Source organism: Scyliorhinus canicula, chromosome 9 (assembly GCF_902713615.1).
Source record: "Scyliorhinus canicula chromosome 9, sScyCan1.1, whole genome shotgun sequence".
Classification (NCBI taxonomy): domain Eukaryota; kingdom Metazoa; phylum Chordata; class Chondrichthyes; order Carcharhiniformes; family Scyliorhinidae; genus Scyliorhinus; species Scyliorhinus canicula.
In genome coordinates this window covers 131,736,703-131,762,840 of record NC_052154.1, presented here as the reverse complement: position 1 = coordinate 131,762,840, position 26,138 = coordinate 131,736,703, and the positions used below count along the sequence as shown (strand labels likewise).

General features: G+C 47.6%; 1 protein-coding gene across 1 annotated transcript; it reads left to right on the top strand.

Moving 5' to 3' along the window:
- The first annotated feature begins 1 nt into the window (after position 1).
- On the top strand, positions 2-26,138 carry sdhaf2 (succinate dehydrogenase complex assembly factor 2). The gene is made up of 4 exons (XM_038807609.1): positions 2-207; positions 2,523-2,743; positions 22,900-23,009; positions 25,658-26,138. The coding sequence occupies exons 1-4, from the start codon at positions 190-192 to the stop codon at positions 25,786-25,788; spliced, it is 480 nt and encodes a 159-aa protein (XP_038663537.1). The 5' UTR covers positions 2-189; the 3' UTR covers positions 25,789-26,138.

Below are 26,138 nucleotides of genomic sequence, written 5' to 3'. Positions count from 1 at the left end.
CCCGCTGTTGACACACGGAACAGACTTCCGCCCCACTGACTGTACCTGTGGATAGTAGGAGCCCAAGACAACAGTACGCAACTGGCTGTCACATTACAAAAACACATTTCATTGTGCTCCTCTGCCCTCTTGCCAGGGATACTTTCCAATAAACCCAGAGTAACTTTTGCTACCAAGAAGGGGTGGAAGATGTCGGCGGTGCGGAGTGTGAGTAAAAGCAGCAGAAAACAGGGGAGCAGGGTTTAATATGAACTTTCAGAAAGGATGTAGAGGCTTTGGAAAGGTGCTGCCAAATGACCAGAATTATACCGGGGCTAAAACGGTGAAGGTCAAAATCACAGAATCGTTACGGCGCAAAAGGAGGCCATTCTGAACCGGCTCCCCAAACGAGCATCATGACTTAGTGCCCTTCCCCTGTCTTTACCCCGTACCCCTGCACATTGTTTCTATTCAAATTCTGAGGACAGGTTGCTAAAGTTAGCTTATCTTCCCTTGCATCAAAAGGATTCAGCCTAATCTTTGTTCATAAATTTAGAGTGCCCATTTTCTTCTTCCAATTTTGGGGCAATTTAGCACGGCCTAACATAGACATCCTTGGGTTGTAGGGTGAAATCCATGCGGGCACGGGGAGAATGTGCAAACCCCGCACAGTAGTCACCCAAGGTCGGAATCGAACCCGGATCCTGGAACTGTGAGTAGTAGTGCTAATAGGAGAGATGTTAGGGTTTTTTTCCTCACGGGGAACCAACACATGGGGACGCAATCTGCAAGGTATAAGACCTAGGATATTCGAGAACCATGTTTTGCACAGAAAAGGATCATGGAAATCCAAAACTCAGTCCTTGAAAAAGTTGCGGATGCTGGGTCAATGGAAAATATTAAAACTGAGATTGATGGTTTTCTGTTAGTAAAGGATTACATAATCAAGACAATTGTAGATAGTGATTAGTCAAAGGCTCAGGGACTTGAGGTTGTTTTTGTTACAGAGGAGAAGGCTGAGAGGTGACTTAATAGAGACATATAAGATAGTCAGAGGGTTAGATAGGGTGGAAAGTGAGTCTTTTTCCTCGGATGGTGATGACCAACACGAGGGGACATAGCTTTAAATTGAGGGGTGGTAGATATAGGACAGATGTCAGAGCCAGTTTCTTTACTCAGAGAGTAGTAGGGGTGTGGAACGCCCTGCCTGCAGCAGTAGTAAACTCGCCAAATTTAAGGGCATTTAAGTGGTCACTGGATAGACATATGGATGAAAATAGAATAGTGTAGGTCAGATAGACTTCAGATGGTTTCACGGGTCGGCGCAACATCGAGGGCCGAAGGGCCCGTACTGCGCTGTAATGTTCTATGTTCCTGTTACCATACTGGATATGAAAGGGAAAAAACTCTGCCAACCCACTTTAATTGTGCCTTCAATATGTGCAACACTTGAGATTTTCAATCAGTATTTTGTGATCGCATTCCACAATTTGCTTTGTTCTTCTATGAAAACTGTAAGCCTGTTGCCTTGAATATTGAACGATTTAACATGACAAAAAATAATGTAAATACTAGAAATTTGAAACAAGAGAAAATGTTGCAAATGCACAACGGAACAGATATGGAAAGAATTCTAGTTTTAACCAGAGCCTTGAATTTTTAAAGTGGGTAATGATTTGATTTGGGGCGGCACGGAAGCACAATGGTTAGCACTGCACCCTCACAAAGCCAAGGACCGGGTTCAATTCCAGTCTTGGGTTACTGTGAGTGTGGAATTTGTACATTCTCCCTGTGCCTGCGTGGGTTTCCTCCAGGTGCTCTGGTTTCCTCCCACAGTCCATAGATGTATAGGTTAGGTGGATTGGTCATGCTAAATTGTCCCTCAGTGTACAAAAGGTTAGGTGGGGTTACTGGGTTACGGGATATGGTGGGGGCATGTGCCCAGGTAGCGTGCATTTTCAGAGGGTCGGTGCAGACGTGATGGGCCGAATGGCCTCCTTCTGCACTGTAGAGATTCTATGAAATGCATAGCCTGAAAGGATGGTAAAAGCAGATTTAATATAACTTTTAAACTGGAATTGGATAAATAATTACAGAGGAGAAAACTTCACGGCTATATAGAATAAATAAGAGAGTGGGACTAATTGGATAACACTTTGAAAGCACCCACACGGGCACAATGGGCAGAATGGCCTCCTTAAGTAAAATTATAATCTAAAGCTACATATTCACTCATCAAGTTCTGATCTTCAATGTATTCACCCTCCATGCTGCCATTGGTGGAGCAACTTCAGCTGTTGTATCTTAGTACACTGTATCACCATTGTCGGTGACCCATAGAGCACAGGTAATATAGTCAGACTACTCAATGCCTCGTGGTAACGTGTACAAAATTAATCATAATGAGGAAATCTTTTAAAACTGAAATTGGAGCCTATTATCAATTATTTGACACTCAGAAGTTGATAACTAGGAGATATTATGTGTCAGTAAGGGATCAATATGCTGAGGTTTGACAGAATCTCCGTCTTGTCTCTCTGCAGGCTCTGAGACTGTCCAGACAAAGCTTAATACGTACCGTACTTGGTGCTTGCTCTGTCCGAGCATATCGTGGAGATACTCCTGATGACGAAATGAGAGACATTTTTCAGATACTGCTACCTCCATGGGAAGAGCGGACTGATGAGCCACTGGATACAAAGCGTGCACGCCTGCTGTATCAGAGCCGTAAGCGGGGAATGCTAGAGAACTGCATCATATTGAGGTAAAATATTGGAATTTGAATTTGAAGATCTGAATTTATCATTTGCTTCACCATTTAACAAATTGTCAACGGCATTTTAACATGCTTGTACTGATTTTCCCCCTTCATGTTTGTGGTGGAACTTTGCCTCATTCAGTATTATTCCCTGTTTATTCTGAGCCGAGAATGTTATTTGAAACGGTGTAGAGGAAGTTCTTTTTGTTCATTCATCGGGATGTGGGCATCACTGGTTAGGCCAACATTTATTGTCCATCCCTAATTGCCCTTGAGAGGGTAATGACAATCTACCTACTTTAACTGCTGCAATCCATGTAGTACACCCACAGCTATTAGTGATGGAGTCCCAGGATTTTCACCCAGTGACAGTGAAGAACGGCGATATATTTCCAAGTCAGGATGGTGAGTACAGGGGGCAGTTCCCATGTAGCTGCTGCCCCTGTTCCTTTAGATGGTCGCGATCATAGGTTCAGATCATGCTGTCTAATGAGCTTAGTGAATTCCTGCAATGCGTCTTGTAGATGGTACACTGTGCCATCGCTGGTGGAGGGAGTGATTGTTTGTGGATGGGGTACCAATCAAGTGGGCAGCTTTGTCTTGGATGCTGTGGAGCTTCGTAAATGTTGTCAGAGCTGAACATCCAAGCAAATAGATAGTGTGCCATCACACACCTGACTTGTGTCTTGTGGACAGGCTTTGGGGAGTCAGGAGGTGAGTCATTCACCACAAGGATTCCTGGCCTCTCACCTGCTCTTGTAGCCACAGTATTCATATGGCTAGTCCAGTTCAGTTTCTGGTCAATGGTAACCTTCCCCAGTATGTTGATAGCGGGTAATTCAGTTCTGCATTGTAGGGATTCTATGATTCTGTTGAATGTCAAACGGGCAATGGTTAGATTCTCCCTTGTTGGAGATAGTCATTTCCTGGCACTTGTATGGTGTGCATGTTACTTGCAACCTTGTCGGCCCAAGCCTGTGGACATGGGCTGCTTCAGTATCTGAGTCATTGTGAATGTTACTAAACATTGTGCAATCATCAGCGAACATTCCCATTCCTAAACTAATGATGGAAGGAAGGTCTTTATGAAGCAGCTGAAGATGGTTACAATGAATGACAATACCCTGAAGAACTCCTGCAGTGATGTCCAGGAACCTAGAGGATTCCTCCAACAACCACAAGCATTGTTCTTTTTTTTAAAAATATTTTTATTCAAGGCTTTTACATATTTTCATCAGAAGACCAAAGCATCAACATGAACAGAAACCACAAATCCCCAACCTCCCCCCCCCCCCCCCCATGCCAATACCCCACCGCACCCCACCTTCCTAATTTTACCCCAATCACAACCCCCCCCCCCCCACACCAGCCCCTCCTGCAAACCCCTCAATCCGACTCCAGGCATCAGGGAGGCAAAGGCCAATACATCGGCCTCTCTCCCCACCTGGACTCCTGGATCTTCCGACACACCGAATGTTGCCATCCCCACACTCAGAATCTCAGACATAACATCCCCTGCCAGAACTCCATCAGCTTTGGACATGTCCAAAACATAATGATGTGATTTGCAGGGACCCCAATACACCGGCCTCACCTATCCCCCACCCCTGCAAAGAACCAGCTCATCCTCCCCACTGTCATGTGTGTAGTGATATCATGGTTGTGTTTTAATTCACCGACTGACCATTAGAAGTCTCACTAATATATAAATGAATGTTAGAATCAGGTGACCTCAGACTGACTGGGGTGCTGGGAGAGCGGTTGCTTGTGCATGTTCATACTATTATTATTTGACCCACAGTTAATGTTAATAAATCATTTATAGCTTAAGCTACAAGTGTTCTTGTAATATAAATCAGGCTTCCGACAAGAACATGGTACCAGGGCCAGATGGTATTAAACACTGAGAAAAAACTAACACATCATCGGTGCAGCCTGCCATGAGGTCCACAGAGATTTGAAGATTTTGCAGACTGCCCAAATGAACAGCACAAAGTAATTGAAGCCACAAATGAATTTTAGATTTCATGGTAATGTGGACAGCCACAGGTGTGTTTAAACAACAATTTAATCTGTATCTTACTGTAGTAAATTTAGGGCATCAATCAGATTTGCATAAGGCAGCAATGCTCCTAACAGCGGCAGGGCCCGAAGCAATTGCTGTATTAAATATGTTTAAATTTGCAAACGATGAAGGGAGTAAAAACTTTAATCAAGTAATTTGAAGATTTGATGAACATTGCACCCCCAGAAAGAGTGAAATTTATGATTTAACGTGTGTTTAGATCACGTTAACAGAAGACAGAAGAGTCCGTAGATCATTTCATCACTGATTTAAAGATAAAAGCTAAAACCTGTAATTTTTCTGAGGTGGAACCTTCCCTGATTCGGGACCAGATTGTGTTTGGTGTGAATGAAAATAAGCTGAGGGAATGGTTGTTGACTGAATCAAAGCTGTCTTTGGAACAAACAGTTAAGATTTGTCAGGCTCACGAGCTAGCAGCACAGCATTCTAAAATGTTTCTCAGTAATGGCGGTGTATTCTTGAAGGAAAGAACTTGGTTCATTTCCCATACCAGCCTCCCTGAACAGGCGCCGGAATGTGGCAACTAGGGGCTTTTCACAGTAACTTCATTTGAAGCCTACTTGTGACAATAAGCGATTTTCATTTAGGGGCTGGTTTAGCACACTGGGCTAAATCGCTGGCTTGTAAAGCAGGCCAGCAGCACGGTTCAATTCCCGTACCAGCCTCCCCGAACAGGCGCCGGAATGTGGCAACTCGGGGCTTTTCACAGTAACTTCATTTGAAGTCTACTTGTAACAATAAGCGATTTTCATTTCATTTCATTTTCCGGATGCCATCCTTTCTCCATAAAGATGGGAAACTTCCCAAGAAAGGCGGCAAAGTTCCTGCAGCTCCTCGCACACCAACTAACATGTTAAAGATGAAGATGGAAGGGCAGCACGGTGGCCTAGTGGTTAGCACAACCGCCTCATGGCGCTGAGGTCCCAGGTTCGATCCCGGCTCTGGGTCACTGTCCGTGTGGAGTTTGCATATTCTCCCCGTGTCTGCGTGGGTTTCGCCCCCACAACCCAAAAATGTGCAGAGTAGGTGGATTGGCCACGCTAAATTGCCCCTTAATTGGAAAAAATAATTGGGTAATCTAAATTTATAAAAAAAAAAAAAAAAAAAAAAAGATGAAGATGGAGTATTTCTGTGGAAAAGATGTGGTCAAAGGCACCAATTAAGGCAGTGACCAGCATTTGGCAAGTTTTGTTCCAGATGCAAAGGAAAAAAATCACTGCTCAGATTTGTTACTCTAAGCTCAACGCCAGTTCAGTCAGCACAGTGGAAGACACAGTCTCCAGTGATGAAACATCATATTTGTTGGGCAAATGACAGAGAAGAATAATTTTTTGGAGACATCAAAAAATTCTCCAGCACTTTTAAAAAAAAAAAAATGCGAACTGATGCTCCATTTAAAGTAAATGCGATTGATGACAAATGGCTGCTACCACTTGAAGTGAGCACTACAGTGGTCCAATTGAAATTCGACACTGGTGCCAAAGCCAATTTAATCATCATGACTGATTTAAAAAATCTAAAAATTCTGCCGATCAGAAGAAATCACAAAATATCGCTGAAAGATTATAATGGTTCAAGCATTAAATGTTATGGTGCTTGTGACCTGAGTGTGGTGGTGAAGAACACAGTTTATTCCGTACCATTCTGTATTTTACGCGAGGGCTTGGGTTCGTTATTAGGTCATCAATCTAGTGAAGAATTAGGTCCAGTGCAGTTGGTACGTAGCATCCACAAAGGATTGGATCAAAACTCCAACGATTCTGAGAACGTTATCAGCAAATTCAGCGATGTGTTCACTGATTTTATTGCACTACCATTCGCCAACGAGATATAATTTAACAATGCATTATCTAAAGCACCGATACAAATTATTAGTAGTGAAATTGCTGAAGATGTAGATCTGCATGTCAATCTCATTTCTACCCTACCACTCGTATCAGATACAAAACCACAGGTTATCAAGAAGGTACCTACCAATGGGGTCAATTCCATGGCAGATGTGAAACAAAAAAATGGTGATGCTCGTATAGGCATGGATCCCAAAGATCTTAATGAAAAAGGTGTACATATTGTAAAGTAATCATTACGGAAAGCAATGGAGAGCCAATCTGATCCATATCTCGCGAAATCACATTACAAAGCATTACCATTGTCACATGGTAGAGCGCCAGCAGAGTTACTCATGAATAGAAGGTTGCGTACCACACTTCCATACTTGGCAAAGAAGGAAGAGAATGCAGTGGTACTGCAGGAAATGCAAAACATTAAAGCAAAACAAGTGGTGATGACATTGTGAGAATAGAAGATTCAGGCAATTGGTAGGGAAAAGCCTTTGTACTTGAAGAAGTAGCACCCCGTTACTACAATGTACAGAGGAAGGGTTGGTTTGAAGAAGAAATCGATGCGTGCTTTTGAAAACCAGAGAAGACTTTCACAACAATGTGATGGATGATGAATGTACATCAGAATCATCAACATCAGCTGCAGTATCAGTTAGTTCAGCAGTTCCTGAGCATGGAGAACATTGAATCTACAAGTTCTGAGCAGCAAGGTCAAACTTTGAGAAGATCAACCAGAGTCAGAAGAAAACCTGATCGACTCAATTTGTAGGTTTGGACTATTTGTACATACTATGCTTGCTGTTGTTGTGTGTATGTATATATAAGTATTTAAACCAGTTTTAAATGTTTTTTAAATTAATACTGTTAGATTCACAAGCTCATGATATCACATGTATATATACTGATGATGTATTAATTTATTCCTTCAAAGGAAAGGGAATGTAGTGATATCATGGCTGTGTTGTAATTCACCGACTGGCCACTAGGAGTTTCACTAGTATATAAGTGAATGTTAGAGTCAGGTGACCTCAGACTGACCAGAGAGCTGGGAGAGAGGTTGCTTGTGCATGTTCATACTGTTATTCACCTGTTTTGGAGATAATTGACCCACAGTTAATGTGAATAAATCGTTTATAGATTTAGCTACAAGTGTTCTTATAATATAAATCAGGCCATCTGAAAGAACACTACAATGTGGGCCCTATGCACCACCTTAAACTGGATGAGACTCAACCTCACACATGACGAGGACACGGGCAAGGTATCTTCTCATGACGCGGCACGCACCTCCCCTCTCCACTCCTCCTCCCATTTACACTTAATCACCTCCACCGAAGCACCCTTCCTCTCCATCTACCCACTGTAGATAGTCAACATTCTCCCTTCCTCAATATCATCCTTCGATGTCTTTCAACACCCGAGGCGATAGCCCCGGGAAGGCAGCACTTCTCCTCATGAAATCTCTCACCTGCAGGTACCAAAAACCCTCTGGGCAATGCAAAGGTTTCTTCCAATTCCTCCAGACCTGCAAACGTGCCTACTATAAACAAGTCCCCAAAGTACTCTGCCGGAACCTCGCATCCAGCCTCGCCGGTACTAACCTATGGCTGTCACATATCGGCACCCACAACGACAAGCTCCAACCCGAAATATTACCTCCACTGGCTCCATACCCTTAACGCCAAAACCACCACTGGGCTCACGGAATACCTGACCAACAAGAACAGAAGAGGCACCAACAATAGTGCCCTCAAACCCGTTCCCCTACATGGCGCTGCCTCCATCCACCCCATACTGATCCTTCCTCCACCGCCCATTTCCTCACATTGCACTATTCGCCTCCCCATAATAATTCCTCAAATTCAGCAACAATAGCCCCACCCCTTGCCTCCTCTCCAGGAACATCCGCTTCACCCGCTGGGTCTTCCTGCCCTCACAAACCGCAAAATTATCACGTTCACCTTCCTAACAGAGAAAGGAACAAAGATGGGAGATCACCGTCTGCACGCAGCCAGCCAATGACAGCAGCAACACATCCCAGCTCTTGAAATCCTTCATTCTCTCCACAAGTTAGCCAAGTTCAATTTGTGTAGCTGGGACCAGCTCCGCGTCACCTGGATTCCTAGATACTGAAAACTTGCCCCCACCACCCAGAATGGCAAGTCCCTAAACCTCCTCTACTGCCCTCTAGCATTAATAGGGAACACTTTGCTCTTCCCCATGTTCAATTTGTATCACGAAAAACGGCCAAATTCCCTCAGGATCTCCATAATCCTTTCAATGCTACCCAATAGGTTGGAAATGTATAACAACAAATTGTCCCCATATAGCGAAACTTAGCAACAACCCTCCTCAACTCAATCCCTTTCCAGCCCCTCAGTGCCCAATGCCCAAAGTGCCACAGCCAACGGCTCTATCACCGAGGAGAAAAACAATGGGGAGAGCGGGCACCCCCGCCTCGTCCCCCCATGTAACCCGAAGTACCCCAAACACGTACAACGCTTAGCATCAGCCGAACCCAATCCACAAACCCCTGGCCAAACCAAACCGTCCCAGCACCTCCAACAAATACACCCACTCCACACCCCTTCGTCTTCATGTCTAACCCCAAGTGGAACCCCTGCCTCACCCATCCCTTTCTCAGCCTTGTCTGATCCTCCAACTTCAGTTGTGTCTTCTGTAAGAACATCTTCAAGATCCTCAAGTGCGAAAAAACAAGCGACCACCTAACTGGCCCATTCAACCCTTAGATGTTCCAACCTGGTCTGGGGCTCCCCACCCCCCTCCCCTGCCGATCAGCCATATCCCTTTCTAAGCCAGCCCCCGTCACACACCCTTCTTGGCCCGCCCCCAGATGTCCGCCGCCATCTCTTCCCAACTGCACCACACCAATGTCAGCAACCCCCCCCCCCCATTCAACCAACAAACCATCCCAATTCCACCACACCTTCCTCTTGACAACCCTCACTTCACTCCCGTTAACTAGATCGCCCAGCTAGCAAGGCCTCTGAGTTCTCCTCACCCCTCCAGTCTACTGCCCCCACAACCCTCCCAAAAGGCAGAGAAACAAAAGGCACACTCAGCATCACCGCTCTCCTGTCATAACCTGCCCCAATCAACCCACCCTATATCCCCCACAATTTACACAGAACCCTCGTCAGGGTTCAATGTCCTCACACTACTCCCGGTGACTCAAAATTAAATTCCTGCTTTGGGATGCATCACCCACAAACAGGCAGGGTACAAAACCCCGAACTTCACCCCCTTCACCCGATTATACCTGGCCCTCTACTTGACCAGCTCTGCACCAAGGTCCTGATAAATCCGCAGCTCACTCCCATCCCAGGTGCATTACTTGGTCTACCACGTCCACCTAAGAACTTCTCTTTATCCAGGAACTGATGTAACCTCACCACCATCGCCCTTGGCAGCTCCCCCACCTGCAACCGCCTCCTTAGCACCCTGTGCGCCCGATCCACCTCGAGGAGTCGGCAAAGGCCCCCTCCCCATCAGGTTTTCAACATGCGGGCCACAAACTTGATGGTCTCCGCACCTTCGATGCCTTTGAGCATCTCAACGATCCTCAAATTCTGCCTCCTGGAGCGGTTCTCAAGGACCTCCAGTTTCTCTCTCAACTTCTTCTGGCTGCTCATCACCATCCCCATATCCGGCTCCAACGAGATCAGCCAATCCTCAAGCTCCACCACTGACTCCTCCGCCTTCTGGATCACCAGGCCCTGAGCCTTCTGTCTCTGCTCCATCTGCTCGATCACCGTCCTAAGCAACTCTACCACTTTGGCCAAATCCTCTAAGGCCTTTTTCCTCTACTGCTGGAATTTGCCTTTGAAAAACATCACCAGCTGCTCCGTCGACTACTGGGAGGGCTGCACTGCCTCTTCGCCCTCTACCACCTTCACCTGGGCGCACCATGAAAACCTTTCTGCTCCAACTGCTCTCTCTTCCTTGTGGCACTCCTCGTCCGCTGATCCTCACCAGAGGAGTATTACCTTCCCTGGGCACTCATACATCTTTAGCCCTCAAACACCACACAATTCGGGTGGGGAAGGACCAAAAAAACTCCACCTTGAGCAGGAGCCACCAAATGTCAACCACTCACTCCATGGCCACCAGCGGAAGTCACCACAAGCATTTTCCTTTGTGCTAAGCGTTAGGCTTCCGGACGAGAACCCAACAAATTTGCAATTTGTAAAACTGAAGAAATGTTACTGCATCCCAAGAGTGCTAACACTGACCAATAGGTAGCTTTAATGTTCAAACAAACTTAAATTTAAACACCGACTTAAGCACATTAACAACAGTGAAGTAGCTTTACAGTTAACAGTTACAACAATTCTTAAGTAAAAGAAGAAAGAAATTTTAACTTAATTCCTAAACCGGCCACTATGTTTCCAATTAAGCAAACCAACACAGTTTAAATACGTCATGAATAAACAAAGGTTTTTATTTGCTTTTCTCCGTGCTGAATAATGGAGAGAGAACCTTTCAGGACCAAAACTGAAATACCTGGTCAGATTAGAACATAGAACATACAGTGCAGAAGGAGGACATTCGGCCCATCAAGTCTGCACCGATCCACTTAAGCCTTCACTTCCACCCTAACCCTGTAACCCCCTCCCCATCAGGTTTTCAACATGCGGGCCACAAACTTGATGGTCTCCGCACCTTCGATGCCTTCGAGCATCTCAACGATCCTCAAATTCTGCCTCCTGAAGCGGTTCTCAAGGACCTCCAGTTTCTCTCTCAACTTCTTCTGGCTGCTCATCACCATCCCCATATCCGGCTCCAACCCCTCCTAACCTTTTTGGTCACTAAGGGCAATTTATCATGGCCAATCCACCTAAGTTGCACATCTTTGGACTGTGGGAGGAAACCGGAGCACCCGGAGGAAATCCACGCAGACACGGGAAGAACGTGCAGACTCCGCACAGACAGTGACCCAGCGGGGAATCGAACCTGGGACCCTGGCGCTGTGAAGCCACAGTGCTATCCACTTGTGCTACCGTTCTGCCCTAAAATCCTAGGAAGAACTAACTTTTCTGCCTCCTTCCCTTAATTACATCATCTATACCCAAAGTATAACGTATTCTTCTATCTCCTCCCCCAAGATATCCCATAACCTGTTTAGCCAAGACCAAAGACAACACTCATCATTTATCTACATCCCAGTTGTTCTTCAAATGTAAACAATATCCCATTAGCAGAACACGTCATCTGCAAAATTAATGATTTGCTCACTTTTAAGATCCTTTAATCACAGCTTTGGCAGTCATTATGTTTGTATGCATCTTAACCCACGTTGTAGTAAATTACTGCAAAACATATAACATATGACAATTTCTTGCATTCATCACATAAGTATGACTCCAACCAACAGAGAGATTTCCCCTAATTCCCATCACCTGCAGTTTTGCTGGGGCCGCTTGATCCCACACTCAGTCAAATGCTACCTTGATGTCAAGGGTAGTCACTCTTGCCTCACCTCTGGAGTTCATCTGTTTTGAACCAAGGCTGTAATGAAATCAGGAGCTGAATAACCCGAGTGGAATGCAAACTGAGCATTAGTACAGTTATTATTAAGCAAATGCAGCTTGATAGCTCTGTTTTTTTAAATACATTTAGAGTACCCAATTCATTTTTCCAATTAAGGGGCAATTTAGCGTGGCCAATCCACTTACCTTGCACATCTTTGGGTTTGGGGGCGAAACCCACGCAAACAAGGGGAGAATGTGCAAACTCCACACGGGCAGTGACCCAGAGCCGGGATCGAACCTGGGACCTCGGCGCTGTGAGACTGCAGTGCTACCACTGCGCCACCATGCTGCCCTAGCTTGATAGCACTGTTGACGACTTTACTGATGATTAAGAGTAAGCACTGTTGACGACTTTACTGATGGTTCAGAGTAGACTGATGGGGATGGTAATTGGCCAGGCTGAATTTGCCCCTTTTTTGTATAGGACATACCCCTATGACAATTGGAAGATTTTAGAAAAATTGGGTATTGGGCAATTTAAGGGCTAAAAGCCTGGGGTTAGAATGTGTTTGACTGCATTGGTCATTTAAAAAAAAAAAAAATTCTGTTCTACAGCCTGGGTGGTTTTAGCAGCCGGCAGGTGAAATTGATGAAGGAATGTGTCTTTCAGTCTGGATTAATTCATACTGGTTTTCCTGGAAAGTCCCTGGGGAGTAACTAAACTTTCAATCCTTGGAAAGTTAATTTGTATTTTCTGGGTGGAACCCAGAAAGACATTTTTTAAAAATATATTTTTATTGGCTTTTTTCAACGTATTAACTATTCAACAAATAGTGCACCTGGTATTTACATGTTGTGCAGTTTCGTATTTACATACTTTTTTAACATATATTCCCCCCCCCCCCCCCCCCCCGGCCACATTGGTAGTCCCCTCTTCTGCCCTGGGTGTCATATTACAGAGCTCCGCTCCTCTTTGCGTTTTTTGTTGTTGTCCTTGTGGGTTCAAGGAGGGGGGGGGGGGCCTTTCTGCCCCCTCCCTCCCTTTTTTCCCCATGTTTTTCTCTGTGACTCCCTTGCGTTCCCTCCTTCTCTCCTCCCCCGCATCCCCCTTTGCTCCTCCTCATTGTGTGCGTTCTTGTCTGCTCTACCCCACCCCCCTTTCCCTAGTCTCTAATAGCCTCTAAGAGGTCTTGGAACAGGCTGATGAATGGCTCCCATGCTTTGTTGGATGGTAAACTTAATCTTCTCCAGGTGGAGAAATTCTGACAGGTCTGCCAGCCATTCTGCAGCCGTGGTGCTGCTGGTCGCCAGCCGTGCAGGATTCTCCGATGTGCGATTAAGGAAGCAAAAGCCAGGGCGGCGGCCCTCTTCCCCATCTGTAGTTCTGGCTGGTCTGATACCCGAATACTGCCACTCTCGGGCACTGCTCCACCCTCACCTCCAAAACCTTGAACATCGCCTCGAAGAAGGTTGCCTAGAACTCGACAAGTCTGGGGCAAGCCCATAACATGTGGGTGTGGTTGGCCGGGCCTCATTGGCACCATTCACATTTATCTTCCACCTCTGGGAAGAACCTGCTCATTCAGGTTCTCGTTAGGTAAGCTCTGTGCACCACTTTAAACTGCATGAGGCTTAGCCTTACTCAGGAGGAGGTGGAGTTGTCCCTACCCAGTGCTTCGCTCCAGAGTCTCCAACCCACTTACGTCCCCAGTTTGTCCTCCCATTTTCGTCTGGCTTGGTCCAGCGGTAGTCTTGCCCTATCCAGTACATAAAAGAAAGAACAAAGAAACGTACAGCACAGGAACAGTCTCGTTGGCCCTCCAACCTGTGCCGACCATGCTGCCTGTCCAAACTAAAATCTACGCTTCCTGGGTCCATATCCCTCTATTCCCATCCTATTCATGTCTTTGTCAAGATGCCTCTTAAACGTCACTATCGTCCCTGCTTCCACCACCTGCTCCGGCAGCGAGTTCTAGGCACCCACTACCCTCTGTGTAAAAAAACTTACCTCGTACATCTCCTCCAAACCTTGCCCCTCACACCTTAAACCTATGCTCCCAAGTAATTGACCCTTCTATCCTGGGAAAAAGTCTCTGACTATCCACTCTGTCTATGCCCCTCATAATTTTGTTGACCTCTATCAGGTCGCCCCTCAACCTCCGTTGTTCCAGTGAGAACAAACCAAGTTTATTCAACCTCTCCTCACAGCTAATGCCCTCCATACCAGGCAACATCCTGGTAAATCTCTTCTGCACCCTCTCTAAAGCCTCCACTTCCTTCTGGTAGTGTGGCGATCTACTATCCATAGATTTTCCCACAGTTCCCCCCCCTCGCCTTACTGTCTGTGTTTATTAGTTCCCCTCGTAGTGTGTCTATTGGGGTCCTTGGGTACCTTGCGATCTTCTTGCGGAGAAAGTGTTTGATTTGGAGGTATCTGAGTTCCTGCCCTATTGGTAGTTCCAGGTCTTCTGTCAGTTCGCACAAGGTCTCTAGTCTGTTCCCGATGTAACAGTGCCTGACTGCGAGCGTCACCCCGTCCTCTCTTCATTTTAAAAAAGTGGTGTCGAGCATGGCTGGTGGGAATTTGCGATTTCCGCAGATGGGGGCTATGGGGGAACATCTCGGTTAGACCAAAATATCTGTAGTGTTGCTACTACTGGAAAGGATGTGTATTTCTTCGGGGGGGGGGGGGGGGGGGTTGGGAGTGCTGCCGTGGCTAGGGCCCAGTGGGTCGTTCCTTTGCAGGAGGACTCCTCCAATCTCAACCATTCCATGTTGGGTTCACGTATCCAACCCCTCACCCTCTCTGCCATAGCTGCCCAGTGATAGTATTGTAGATTCCGCGGGGCCAGAGCACCCATATTTTTACTCCTTTGCAGTGTTGATTTAGGGATCCTTGGGTTCTTACCCCACACACAAATGCCATGATCATTTTGTTTATATTGTGGAAAAAGGCCTTGGGGTGAAGATCGGTATGGGTCTAAACAGGAAGAGGAACCTCGGCAGTACTGCATTTTGATTGTCAGCATCCTCCTCGCCAGGGAAAGCGGGAGTGCATCCCATCTCTGTAGGTCCTTTTTAACTTCCTCCGGCAGACTGGTCAGAATCCACTTGTGGATCTGTGTCCAGTCGTGGGCTACCTGGATTCTCAGGTAGCGCAATTTGTTTTGGGCTAGTTTGAATGGTAGTTGATGTGACCATCAATTCACTCAAGACACGAGAGGAAGTAAACTGTGGCTTTAATAGACTTACAACTGAGCCTGCCTGCGACCAGAGGAACTGAGGGCAGACTCACAAGACCGTAGCACTTTATACTTCCGGTAGTGGGAGGGGCCATGGGCCATGGCCACGGGTGGAGCCCTGTACATGCTCCTCATTTCCCCCTGTGGGCAGAGCCATGCAACGGCTCACAGATGGAGCCCACAGTGATACACAGTTTGAATTATGCATTATACATTCATCACATTCACCCCCTGTAAAAAAAAAAATCAAGTCCGGCGGGGGTGACGGGTCTACAGATTGAGCCGGTCCGGTGGCCGAGTCGTCCGCTGGGATCGGCGGAGCACTGGGGTTGCAGCCACTTTGGATGGTTGTGTGCTGACGGGCGGTGTGGATCTGAGGGTGGACTCCGGGGGTGGTTCGTTCAGAGCTTCGTTCCTGACCGGTGCGACAGGCGAAGGGGGGCGCAGGAAACCTGTAGGCGTGGGGGCGCAGGACGTGAGGGTCGGTGGGGTGTAGTGTGAGGGGTACCTCGGTGGTGGTGGTGGATCCTGCAGGCGCCAGGTCCCGGAGGGAGACGGTGTCCTGACGGCCGTCGGGGTGTTCTATAAAGGCGTAGTGTGGGTTCGAGTGTAGCAGTAGTACCCTCTCTACCAGTGGGTCCGTTTTATGTGTGCTTCCTCAACCAAGATGGGAGCGAAGCCCCTGTGGTAGTGCCCCTAGGGAAAACAAATAATCGCTCCTGAGGGGTCTGATTAGTGGCCGTACACAGGAGGGACCTAATTGCATGGAGCGCGTCAGGGAGGACCACCTGCCAGTGGGAGGTCGGGAGATTCCTGGACCGTAGGGTCAGTAGGACGGTCTTCCAGACCGTCTCATTCTCCCTCTGCACCTGCCCGTTCCCCCTGGGGTTATAGCTGGTAGTCCTGCTCGAGGCGAAGCCCTTGACGAGCAGATACTGACGCAGCTCTTCGCTCATGAAGGACGAACCCCTGTCGCTGTGGACGTAGCTGGGGAAGCCGAACAGGGTGAAGACACTTTGCAGGTCTCTGATGACTGTATGGGAGGTCATATCGGGGCACGGGATAGCGAACGGAAAACGGGAGAATTTGTCTATGACGTTGAGGAAGTACACATTACGATTGGTCGAGGGGAGGGGCCCTTTGAAATCGATGCTCAGGCGTTCAAAGGGCCAGGAAGCCTTTACCAGGTGGGACTTGTCTGGTCTATGGAAGTGCGGTTTGCACTCCGCGCAGATCGGGCAATTCCTGGTGATGGCTTTTACCTCCTCGGTGGAAAAAAGGCAGATTTCGGGCTTTGATGTAGTGGGTGAGCCGGGTGACCCCCGGGTGGCAGAGATCATTGTGGATAGCCTGTAATCGGTCGTCTTGCGCGCTGGGCATGTGCCGCGGGACAGGGCATCTGGGGGCTCGTTGAACTTCCCAGGCCGATATATGGTGTCATAATTATAGGTGGAGAGTTCGATCCTCCACCTCAAGATTTTATCGTTTTTTATTTTGCCCCGCTGCGTGTTATCAAACATGAAGGCAACCGATCTCTGGTCGGTGATGAGGGTGAACCTCCTACCTGTGAGGTAGTGCCTCCAGTGCCGTACGGCTTCCACAATGGTTTGAGCTTCTTTTTCGACTGAGGAGTGTCGAAGTTCTGAAACGGAGAGGGTTCAGGAGAAGAAAGCTATTGGTCTCCCTGCCTGGTTCAGAGTGGCAGCGAGAGCAACCTCTGAGGCGTCGCTCTCCACCTGAAAGGGGACGGATTCATTCACCACCCGAATGGCGGCTTTGGCGATGTCCTCCTTGATGCAGTTGAAGGCCTGGCGGGCCTCGGCTGACAGTGGGAAGAGTGTGGTCTTAAATAGTGGGTGGGCTTTGTCCGCATACTGGGGGACCCACTGGGCGTAATAGGAGAAAAGTCCAAGGCACCTCTTGAGAGCCCTGAAACAATGAGTGAGAGGGAGTGGGTCAGGCCCCAGGACCCCGTTTTCCACGACATAGCCGAGGATGGCTAGCCTGGTTGTGCAGAAAACGTATTTCTCATTATTGTATGTGAGGTTGAGTTTCTGGGCGGTTTGGAGAAATCGGTGGAGGTTGGCGTCGTGGTCCTGCTGGTCATGGCCGCAGATGGTGACGTTATCCAAATACAGAAACGTGGCCCGCAGCCCGTACTGGTCTACCATTCGGTCCACTGCTCGTTGGAACACCGAGACCCCATTCGTGACGCCAAAGGGAATCCAGAGGAAATGGAAGAGGCGGCCATCTGCCTCAAACGCCGTGTAGTGGCGGTCCTCCGGGCGGATTGGGAGCTGGTGGTATGCAGACTTCAAATGCACCGTGGAGAAGATGCGGTACTGAGCGATCTGGTTGACCATGTCTGCAATTCGGGGGAGGGGCTACGCATCGAGGTGCGTGAACCGGTTAATGGTCTGGCTGTAATCAACCACCATCCGGAACTTTTCCCCGGTCTTGACGACCACCACCGGAGCTCTCCAGGGGCTATTACTGGCCTCTATGGCTCCCTCACGTAGGAGCCGCTGGACTTCGGCTCTAATAAATACCCTGTCCTGCAGGCTATACCGCCTGCTGCGAGTGGCTACGAGTTTGCAGTTAGCAGTGAGATTAGCGAAGAGTGGAGGGGGATCGATTTTTAGAGTCGCTAAGCTGCATATAGTGAGAGGGGGTAGGGGTCCACCGAAGCTGAGTGTGAGGCTTCTAAGATTGCATTGAAAATCGAGCCCGAGTAGGAGGGGGGGCGCAGAGGTCTGGGAGTACGTACAACTGGAAGTTAGAGTAGTTGGCGCCCTGTATTGTTAATGTCGCAACGGTGCGCCCTTGTATTTGGACCGAGTGCGACCCCGAGGCGAGGGAGGTAGTTTGCCGTGCTGGGAAGATAGGGAGCGAACAGCGTCTTACCAGGTCTGGGTGAACGAAGTTCTCAGTGCTCCCGGAGTCAAAGAGGCATGGTGTCTTGTATCCGTTGACCCGAACGGACATCATTGAGCTTCTGAGGTGCTTTGGCCGTGACTGGTCCAAAGTGACTGCGTTGAGTTATGGGTAGTCGGTGGCTTGATCAGCAGTGTTGGAGTGGCCCCGTGATGACTGTCCGCGGAGGTTGTAGTTGTCGATATGAACATTGGGTGATGGCCAAGATGGCGGCCCCCGTTGATCGCACGTGGCGGGTGATGAGGAAGATGGCGTCCAAGATGGCCGTCCCCGTGGATCGCACGTGGCGGGCGGCGAGGAAAATGGCGGCCAAGATGGCGGCCCCCATGACTCGCACATGGCCGGCCGTGTGGGGGAGGATTGCTAAGGTGGCGGCCCCCATGAGTCGCACATGTCGGGCAGAGTCGGCAGACACGCTGCATCATTGCGGGGTCTGCGGGCCTGTGGGTTGGGGGAGCGAGTGCTCTGGATAGCGGTAGAGTTAGAGGGTGTAGATTTGGACAGGCATACCTTAGCAAAATGTCCTTTTCGACCGCAGCTGCTGCAGGTCGCGTTGCGGGCCGGGCAGTGCTGCCGTGGGTGTTGAGGCTGGCCGCAAAAATGGCACGATGGCGCTCTATAGTGGGCGGGTGACCGCACGGCGCAGGCTTGAGGCAGTCTCTGGTCGGGGGTCCACGATGGGGTCGCGTGGTCGGCGGGGAACGAGTTCAAACTTTGAAACGCGACCTCCAGCGAGGTTGCTAGAGTTACAGTGTCTTCCAAGTTCTGGGCCCCTTTTTCGAGGAGACGCTGGTGCATGTAGTTAGACCGGACCCCTGCAACATACACATCACGGACAGCGAGTTCCATATGCTGGGAGGCAGTTACAGCCTGAAAGTTACATCCTGTGCAAGAGCTTTTAGGTCGTGCAGGTAGTCCTCTAGCGACTCTGGGGGGCGGTGGCGGCGGGTAGTGAAAATATGTTGCGCGTAAACTTCATTTACAGGCCGCACGTATAGGCGGTCGAGTATAGCGAGGGCTTCGGTGTACGAATCGGTACTATCGAGTTGCGTAGAGATGCGATGGCTCACCCGTGCGTGTAGGAGACTGAGTTTCTGCTCTTCGGTAGTAGCGGAGGTAGTCGACGCAGCCAGGTAGGCCTTGAAGCAACAAAGCCAGTGTAGAAAGATTTCCTTCGCGCCTGTGGGTCGAGTTCTGGTCGATCAGGTTTGAGGACTGATTCCATGGTGGTTTTTTAAGTCTATTAAATTGATGTGACCATCAATTCACTCAAGACACGAGAGGAAGTAAACTGTGGCTTTAATAGACTTACAACTGAGCCTGCCTGCGACCAGAAGAACTGAGGGCAGACTCACAAGACCGCAGCACTTTATACTTCCGCTAGTGGGAGGGGCCATGAGCGGAGCCAAGGGTGGAGCCCTGTACAAGCTCCTCATCTCCCCCTGTGGGCAGAGCCGCACAACGGCTCACAGACGGAGCCCACAGGGACACAGTGATACACAGTGTGAATTATGCATTATACATTCACCACAGTAGTCCCTCCAGCTCTGCCCCTCCCCCATCCGGGTTCATCGGGAATACCTTGCTTTTGCCCATGTTGAGTTTGTAGCTTAAAAAGGCTCTGAACTTTCTCAGAAGTTGCATGATTGCTTTCTGGCGTTCTGTAGATCTGAGACGTAGAGGAGCAGGTCATCTGCATAGAGTGCGACTCTGTGCTCCCTGCCTGTTCTTTGAATGCCCTTCCAGCTTTTTGCGTCTTGCAGAGCAATCGCCAGGGGTTCATTTGCCAGGCAAACAAGAGCAGGGACAGTGGGCATCCCTGCCTTGTGCCTCTGTCTGGATGGAAGTATTGAGAGCTGGTGGTGTTCGTCCGAACGCTCGCCTTGGGCCCATTGTACAGGAGTTTCACCCACTGGGTGAACCCCGCTCCTAGCCCAAACTGCACCAGTACCTCAAAGAGGTACTTCCACTGGACTCTGTCGAAGACCTTTTCAGCGTCCAGGGAGACGATCATCTCTGGTGTCCTCTCCCCGGATGGGGTCATTATTACATTCATCATTCGCCTGATGTTCGCAGTTAGCTGTTTACCCATAACAAAGCCCGTCTGGTCCTCTGCGACCACCTACGGTAGGTACGCAGTTCTCCAGTCTCTTGGCCAGGACCTTTTGCGAGTATCTTCGCATCTACGTTGAGCAGCGAAATGGGTCTGTATGATCCGCATTCCGTTGGGCCTTTTTCTTTTTTGTGTATCAACTATATCGTGACCTGTGTTAATGTAGGAGACAGGGTGCCCCTCGCAAATGAGTCTGCGAACATATCCCTTAAGAGTGAAGCCAGGGCTTGAGCAAATTTTTTATTAAAGTCTGCTCCATGAATGCTCCCAGTTCCCTAGCCTTGCCTGTCTTTTTCCCCTTTCTGGGGTTTGATCGGTCCGTCAGAGGGTCCTCTATACAGTTGAAGTCGCCCCCGTAATCAGTCGGTGTGTGTCAATGTCGGGGATTTCCGCCATAGTCTTTATAAAGTCTGTGTCGTTCCAGTTAGGCGCGTACACATTTACCAGAACTACCAGTGCCCCTTCCAGGGCACCGCTGACCATGACGTACCGTTCCCCCTTGGTCCATAACCGTCTTTTTCGCTGTAAACCTCATCCTCTTACGAATCTGTATGGCTACTCCCCTCGCCCTCATCCTGTAACGTGAGTGATACGACTGTCCCACCCAGCCCTTTCTTACCCGCAGTCGGTCCTTCTCCCTCAGGTGTGTCCCCTGCAGGAAGATTATGTCGGCTTTCAGAGTTAAGTGGGCGAAGACTCGGGATCTTTTCACTGGGCCGTTAAGCCCCCTTACATTCCACCCCGTTTCTACGGGATCAACCATATTTACCTGGTGGACGCGCCCCTGCATTCCGGGGTTTCCCTTTGTTAGGGAGCCGCCCAACATGGCCACGGTCGCCGCTCTCACCATGAGGTCAGACCCCTGCGCTCCGGGATTTCCCTTGTCCGGGGGCACCCAACGTGGCCACCAACTATGTGTACACCACATGGGCGTGCCCCTGCACTCATGGGTCTGCTATCTTGTCTGCTGGTCGTGGCACTTTCCGCCGCTTCTGCCGTCTTTTCTGCTCCTCGAGCTCCCGTTTGCTGGCATCTTTCCTTGGTTTTCCTCCTTTAGTTGTTGAGGGATTATTTTCTATGAAATTTGGGCAAAATTCAACTAAAAGTGCCTTTTTAAAATCTTGGTTCAGAGGAGAGCGGCAATATGTGCGTCCTCTCAGCACATCACCGTCACCGGAAGTCCAGAAAGATATTTTGAAAGCACCAGAGATACAGAATATTTGGAGAAAGACTTATGGAAGTGAAGTCTGATCTGGTAACCCTTGTTTGTTTTAGACCACAAGTGAAGGCAGTTTTCTTTCCCAGTAGGATCGTTTAAAGAGTAATAATATTTTAAAAGCAGGGCAGTATTGTCTGGAGATACAAGACTGAAACAACCCAATTGAAGCAGCTGTTTGAAGATATTCAGCCAGAGTCTTAAGGGGTTCTAACCAGAGCCAGAATCTGTTCTGTGAAGCAAGTATTACTCTATGCCCAGCTGACTTTTAAGCTGGATTGACAGTTGTATGTTTCTTTCCTCGTTGTTCAATGGGGAATTGAGTAGTAGTGTTAAGGGGTAATTGTAAGCTGTTCTTTTTCGGATGTGAAGTTAAAAGTTTAATATTGTATTTATAATAAAAGTTTTGTTTTAGAAAGACCAAAGCCCTATTTTTCAAATGCAATTAATTTTGGAGCGAATCATTCTTTCCACACAATCTTACAAATAAACTAAAATATTGGGGCTTCGTTCCCGTATCCTAGCCACTGTTGGAGTCTGGTCTGCCTCATTGTTGGGTAGATAACAGTGTTGTAGCTGTACTGGAACAACTTGGCTAGGGGCATGGCCCGTTTTGAAGCACAAGTCTTCAGTACTATTGACATAATATTGTCAGGGCCCATAGCCTTTGCAATAGCCAGTGTCTTCAGCTATTTCTTGATATCACAAGGAAGTGAAGGCTTGCATCTGTGATGCTGGGAACCTCTGCAGCATTTCACTTAATTTGGGAATATTTAATATAAAAACAGAAAATACTCAAGATATTTGAGTATTTAGACTCAACATTGAGGGCCGAAGGGCCTGTTCTGTGCTGTACTGTTCTATGTTCTATATTCAGCAGGTCTGGTAGCATCTGTGGAGAAACAATTAACGTTTCGGGTCGCAACCGTTCATCAGAATATTTACTACTGGTGCTGATACTCAAAATAAGAAAATGGTCCCTACTGCTGACAAAATAAAACTAATCGCAGATATCTGGCACTGAATGAGAATAAACTGCCTAAATGTAAAAGAAAAACAGAGAACACGAAAAATATTCAGCCAGTCAGGCAATATCTGTGGAGAGAAACAGAGTTATCATTATAGATTGATTACCCCTGTTCTGAACACGCTTGATAACTTGCCGCATGGTACACTAGAGCAAGAAATAACAATATTTTGATTACAATGCATTATGCCTGGTAACTTTCTTATTTCAGTTTCTTTGCCAAAGAACATCTAAATAAAATGACAGCGACACAGCTGAGCTTGTACGATAAACTGATAAATCAACCAAGCAATGACTGGGACATTTACTACTGGATAACAGGTATGTACAGACACAGCAATGCTCCCCCTTTCCCTGCCTTATTCCCCAACTCCTGATTCGAAGGTAACTAATTGTTTTATAGTAAATAGTTGTTTCTGAATTTCTGTTAAGTTTTTTAAAAATAAATTTAGAGTACCCAATTCTATTTTTATCCCCCCAATTAAGGGGCAATTTAGCGTGGCCAATCACCCTACCCTGCTCATCTTGGGTTGTGGGGGTGAGGCCCACACAGACATTTTTTTTTTTTTTATAAATGTTTTTATTCAGTTTTCGTATTTTATATTGAACAAATTACAAATTGTTAGGAGAGAGAAAAAAAAACAAACAAAAACAAACACGCAAAAATTAACATACATATTTACAGGTAAGCATCTTCGTAGTAGTAACTGCGCCCCCCCCCCCCCCCCCCTCAACATGTTTATTTAGCTTGGTTTTGGGCCTTAGCTAGCCATCGAACCCCCGTAACGAACCTGTAGCCCCCCCCCCTCCCGCTACCTTCCCCCGACTATTCTTCCTCTTGTACATTGGCCACAAATAGGTCCCGGAACAGTTGCATGAATGGCTCCCACGTTCTGTGGAAGCCGTCGTCCGACCCGCGGATGGCAAATTTGATTTTCTCCATTTGGAGAGATTCCGAGAGGTCGGACAGCCAGTCCGCAGCTCTGGGCGGTGCTGCTGACCGCCAGCCAAACAGGATTCTACGGCGGGCGATCAGGGAGGCAAAGGCAAGGGCATCCGCCCTCCTCCCCAGGAATAGATCTGGCTGTTCTGAAACCCCGAAGACCGCCACTATCGGGCATGGCTCCACCCTCACTCCCACCACTTTGGACATTACCTCGAAGAAGGCTGTCCAGTACTCCACGAGTCTGGGGCAGGACCAGAACATGTGGGCGTGGTTGGCCGGGCCTCTTTGGCACCGTTCACATCTGTCTTCCACCTCCGGGAAGAACCTACTCATACGGGTTCTTGTTAAGTGGGCTCTATGTACCACTTTTAGTTGCGTCAGGCTGAGCCTTGCGCACGTGGAGGTGGAGTTGACCCTATGCAGTGCTTCGCTCCAGAGTCCCCACCCGATCTCCATCCCCAGGTCGTCCTCCCATTTCCTCCTTGTTGCATCCAGTACGGTGTCGTCCCTATCTACCAGTCGGTCATACATGTCACTACAGTTCCCTTTCTCTAGGATACTTGCGTCCAGTAGGTCTAGGCCCACACAGACATGGAGAGAATGTGCAAACTCCACATGGACAGTGACTCGGGACCGGAATCAAACCCGGGTCCTCAGCGCCATGAGGCAGCAGTGCTAACCACTGCGCCACTGTGCCGCCCCTTTTACATTTTAACTTCCTCCAAAAAAGTAATTCCCAACCGCTAATGATTCGGTGGATAAACGTGGCATATTGTGGTACTAACATTTACAGAACAGGAACATCTGTCTGTAACTGCACTGTTAACTGATAACTGGGACATCAATGAGAGCAGTATAATTAGTCTCACTGTCTCAGTCCTCAGGAGGATAAAACTGGCTGTTGATATATATACTTGAGAACAGAACAGAACAGGAGGGAGAACTCCTTACTGGCACTGAAGCAAATTGTAACAGCTTTACCACTACACCAGCTCAGATCAACTAACTCAGTGAATGCTGTGGATAAACTGTGTTTTCTCTGGGTGTTACACAATAATCAACTATTAATAATAATTTTTATTGTCACAAGTAGGCTTACATTAACACTGCAACAAAGTCACTGTGAAAAGCCCCTAGTCACCACATTCCGGCACCTGTTTGGGTACACTGAGGGAGAATTCAGAATGTCCAATTCACCTAACAGCACATAGGGGTTGGTTTAGCACAGTGGGCTAAATCGTTGGCTTGTAGTACAGAACAATGCCAGCAGCACAGTTCAATTCCCGTATCAGCCTCCCCAAACAGGAGCTGAATGTGGTGACTAGGGGCTTTTCACAGTAACTTCATTGAAGCCTACTCGTGACAATAAGCGATTATTATTGTTATTTCGGGACTTGTAGAAGGAAACTGGAGCACCCAGAGGAAACCCACACAGACACGGGGAGAATGTGCAGACTCCGCATAGACAGTGACCCAAGCCAGGAATCAAACCTGGGACCCTGGCACTGTGAATCAACAGTGCTACCCACTGTGGTACTGTGCTGCACTATTAAAGTTGAGGGAGGAAAACAGCCTTTACAATTGCAGCATTTTGCGCTTGTACCTGCAGATTTATAACTTTTTCCAGGTCACTGTATTTGCAATTTGATTATTATCCAAAGATTCCTGAACATATGGGTGGGGGTCCTCAGTCAGCTGGGCTGTAATATCCTTAATAGTCAAAAAGGTACTCACTGTATTATAAAGCACATATGAAAACTTTTTAAATTCTCAGTTGCTGGTGAAGATCATGAAGTTGTAACCCAAAAGATAAGCCATCAGGAAAAAGAGGAAATCTGCCCATCACACGTCACCCAATTTTAAAATTTATTTTAAAAATTCAATCATTAGGTTGGAATTCTGCTGTTTTTGGTTGAAGAGGGTATTAGGTTCAATCTGCAGTCTTGTAGCCAATCTAGAGCTCAAACACCCCATATAGATTGTGATTTTGTGACCTTTGTTTTTATCTTCTTCACCTGAACAGAAACCAAGCCAACTCCTCCAGAATTTGATAATGAAGTAATGACCTCGCTGAAAGAGTTCACCAAAAATCGCAACATGGAGCAGAGGATAGGGCAGCCTGCTCTCGATTATCTCTTTGAGAACAAAAATTAATATCGGATTACTTTGCTCATAAAAGTACTGCTGATAATTGTTTTGCCCAAGTGATCTGCAGTAAAAATAAACAGAAATTCAGAAGTTCAAGTATTAACTAGTTAAAAATGGTTAAAGTATCACTGGCCATTTTTGAAGTGAGTGAGTTACTATCTGCTTGTATGTATAGGAGCTAGACTGTTAGGAGCTTATCCAGCAAAGCTCCAGCCCCTGAAAAACAAATAGTTCTGAGTCAGAACTGAATGGCTTCTGTCAATAACTGTTGCTAAAATTGAACCATATATGGTCTTGTACAGAAAAAGAAGGATTTAAGTTGATTCCTTATAAATAAATAAGCCTGTTTTCTGAAA

Excerpts from the sequence above, each read along its gene's own strand:
- sdhaf2 (XM_038807609.1), top strand. Across the intron at positions 2,744-22,899 it reads GAGAACTGCATCATATTGAG|TTTCTTTGCCAAAGAACATC; the intron begins GTAAAATATTGG and ends TTCTTATTTCAG. Across the intron at positions 23,010-25,657 it reads CATTTACTACTGGATAACAG|AAACCAAGCCAACTCCTCCA; the intron begins GTATGTACAGAC and ends TCACCTGAACAG.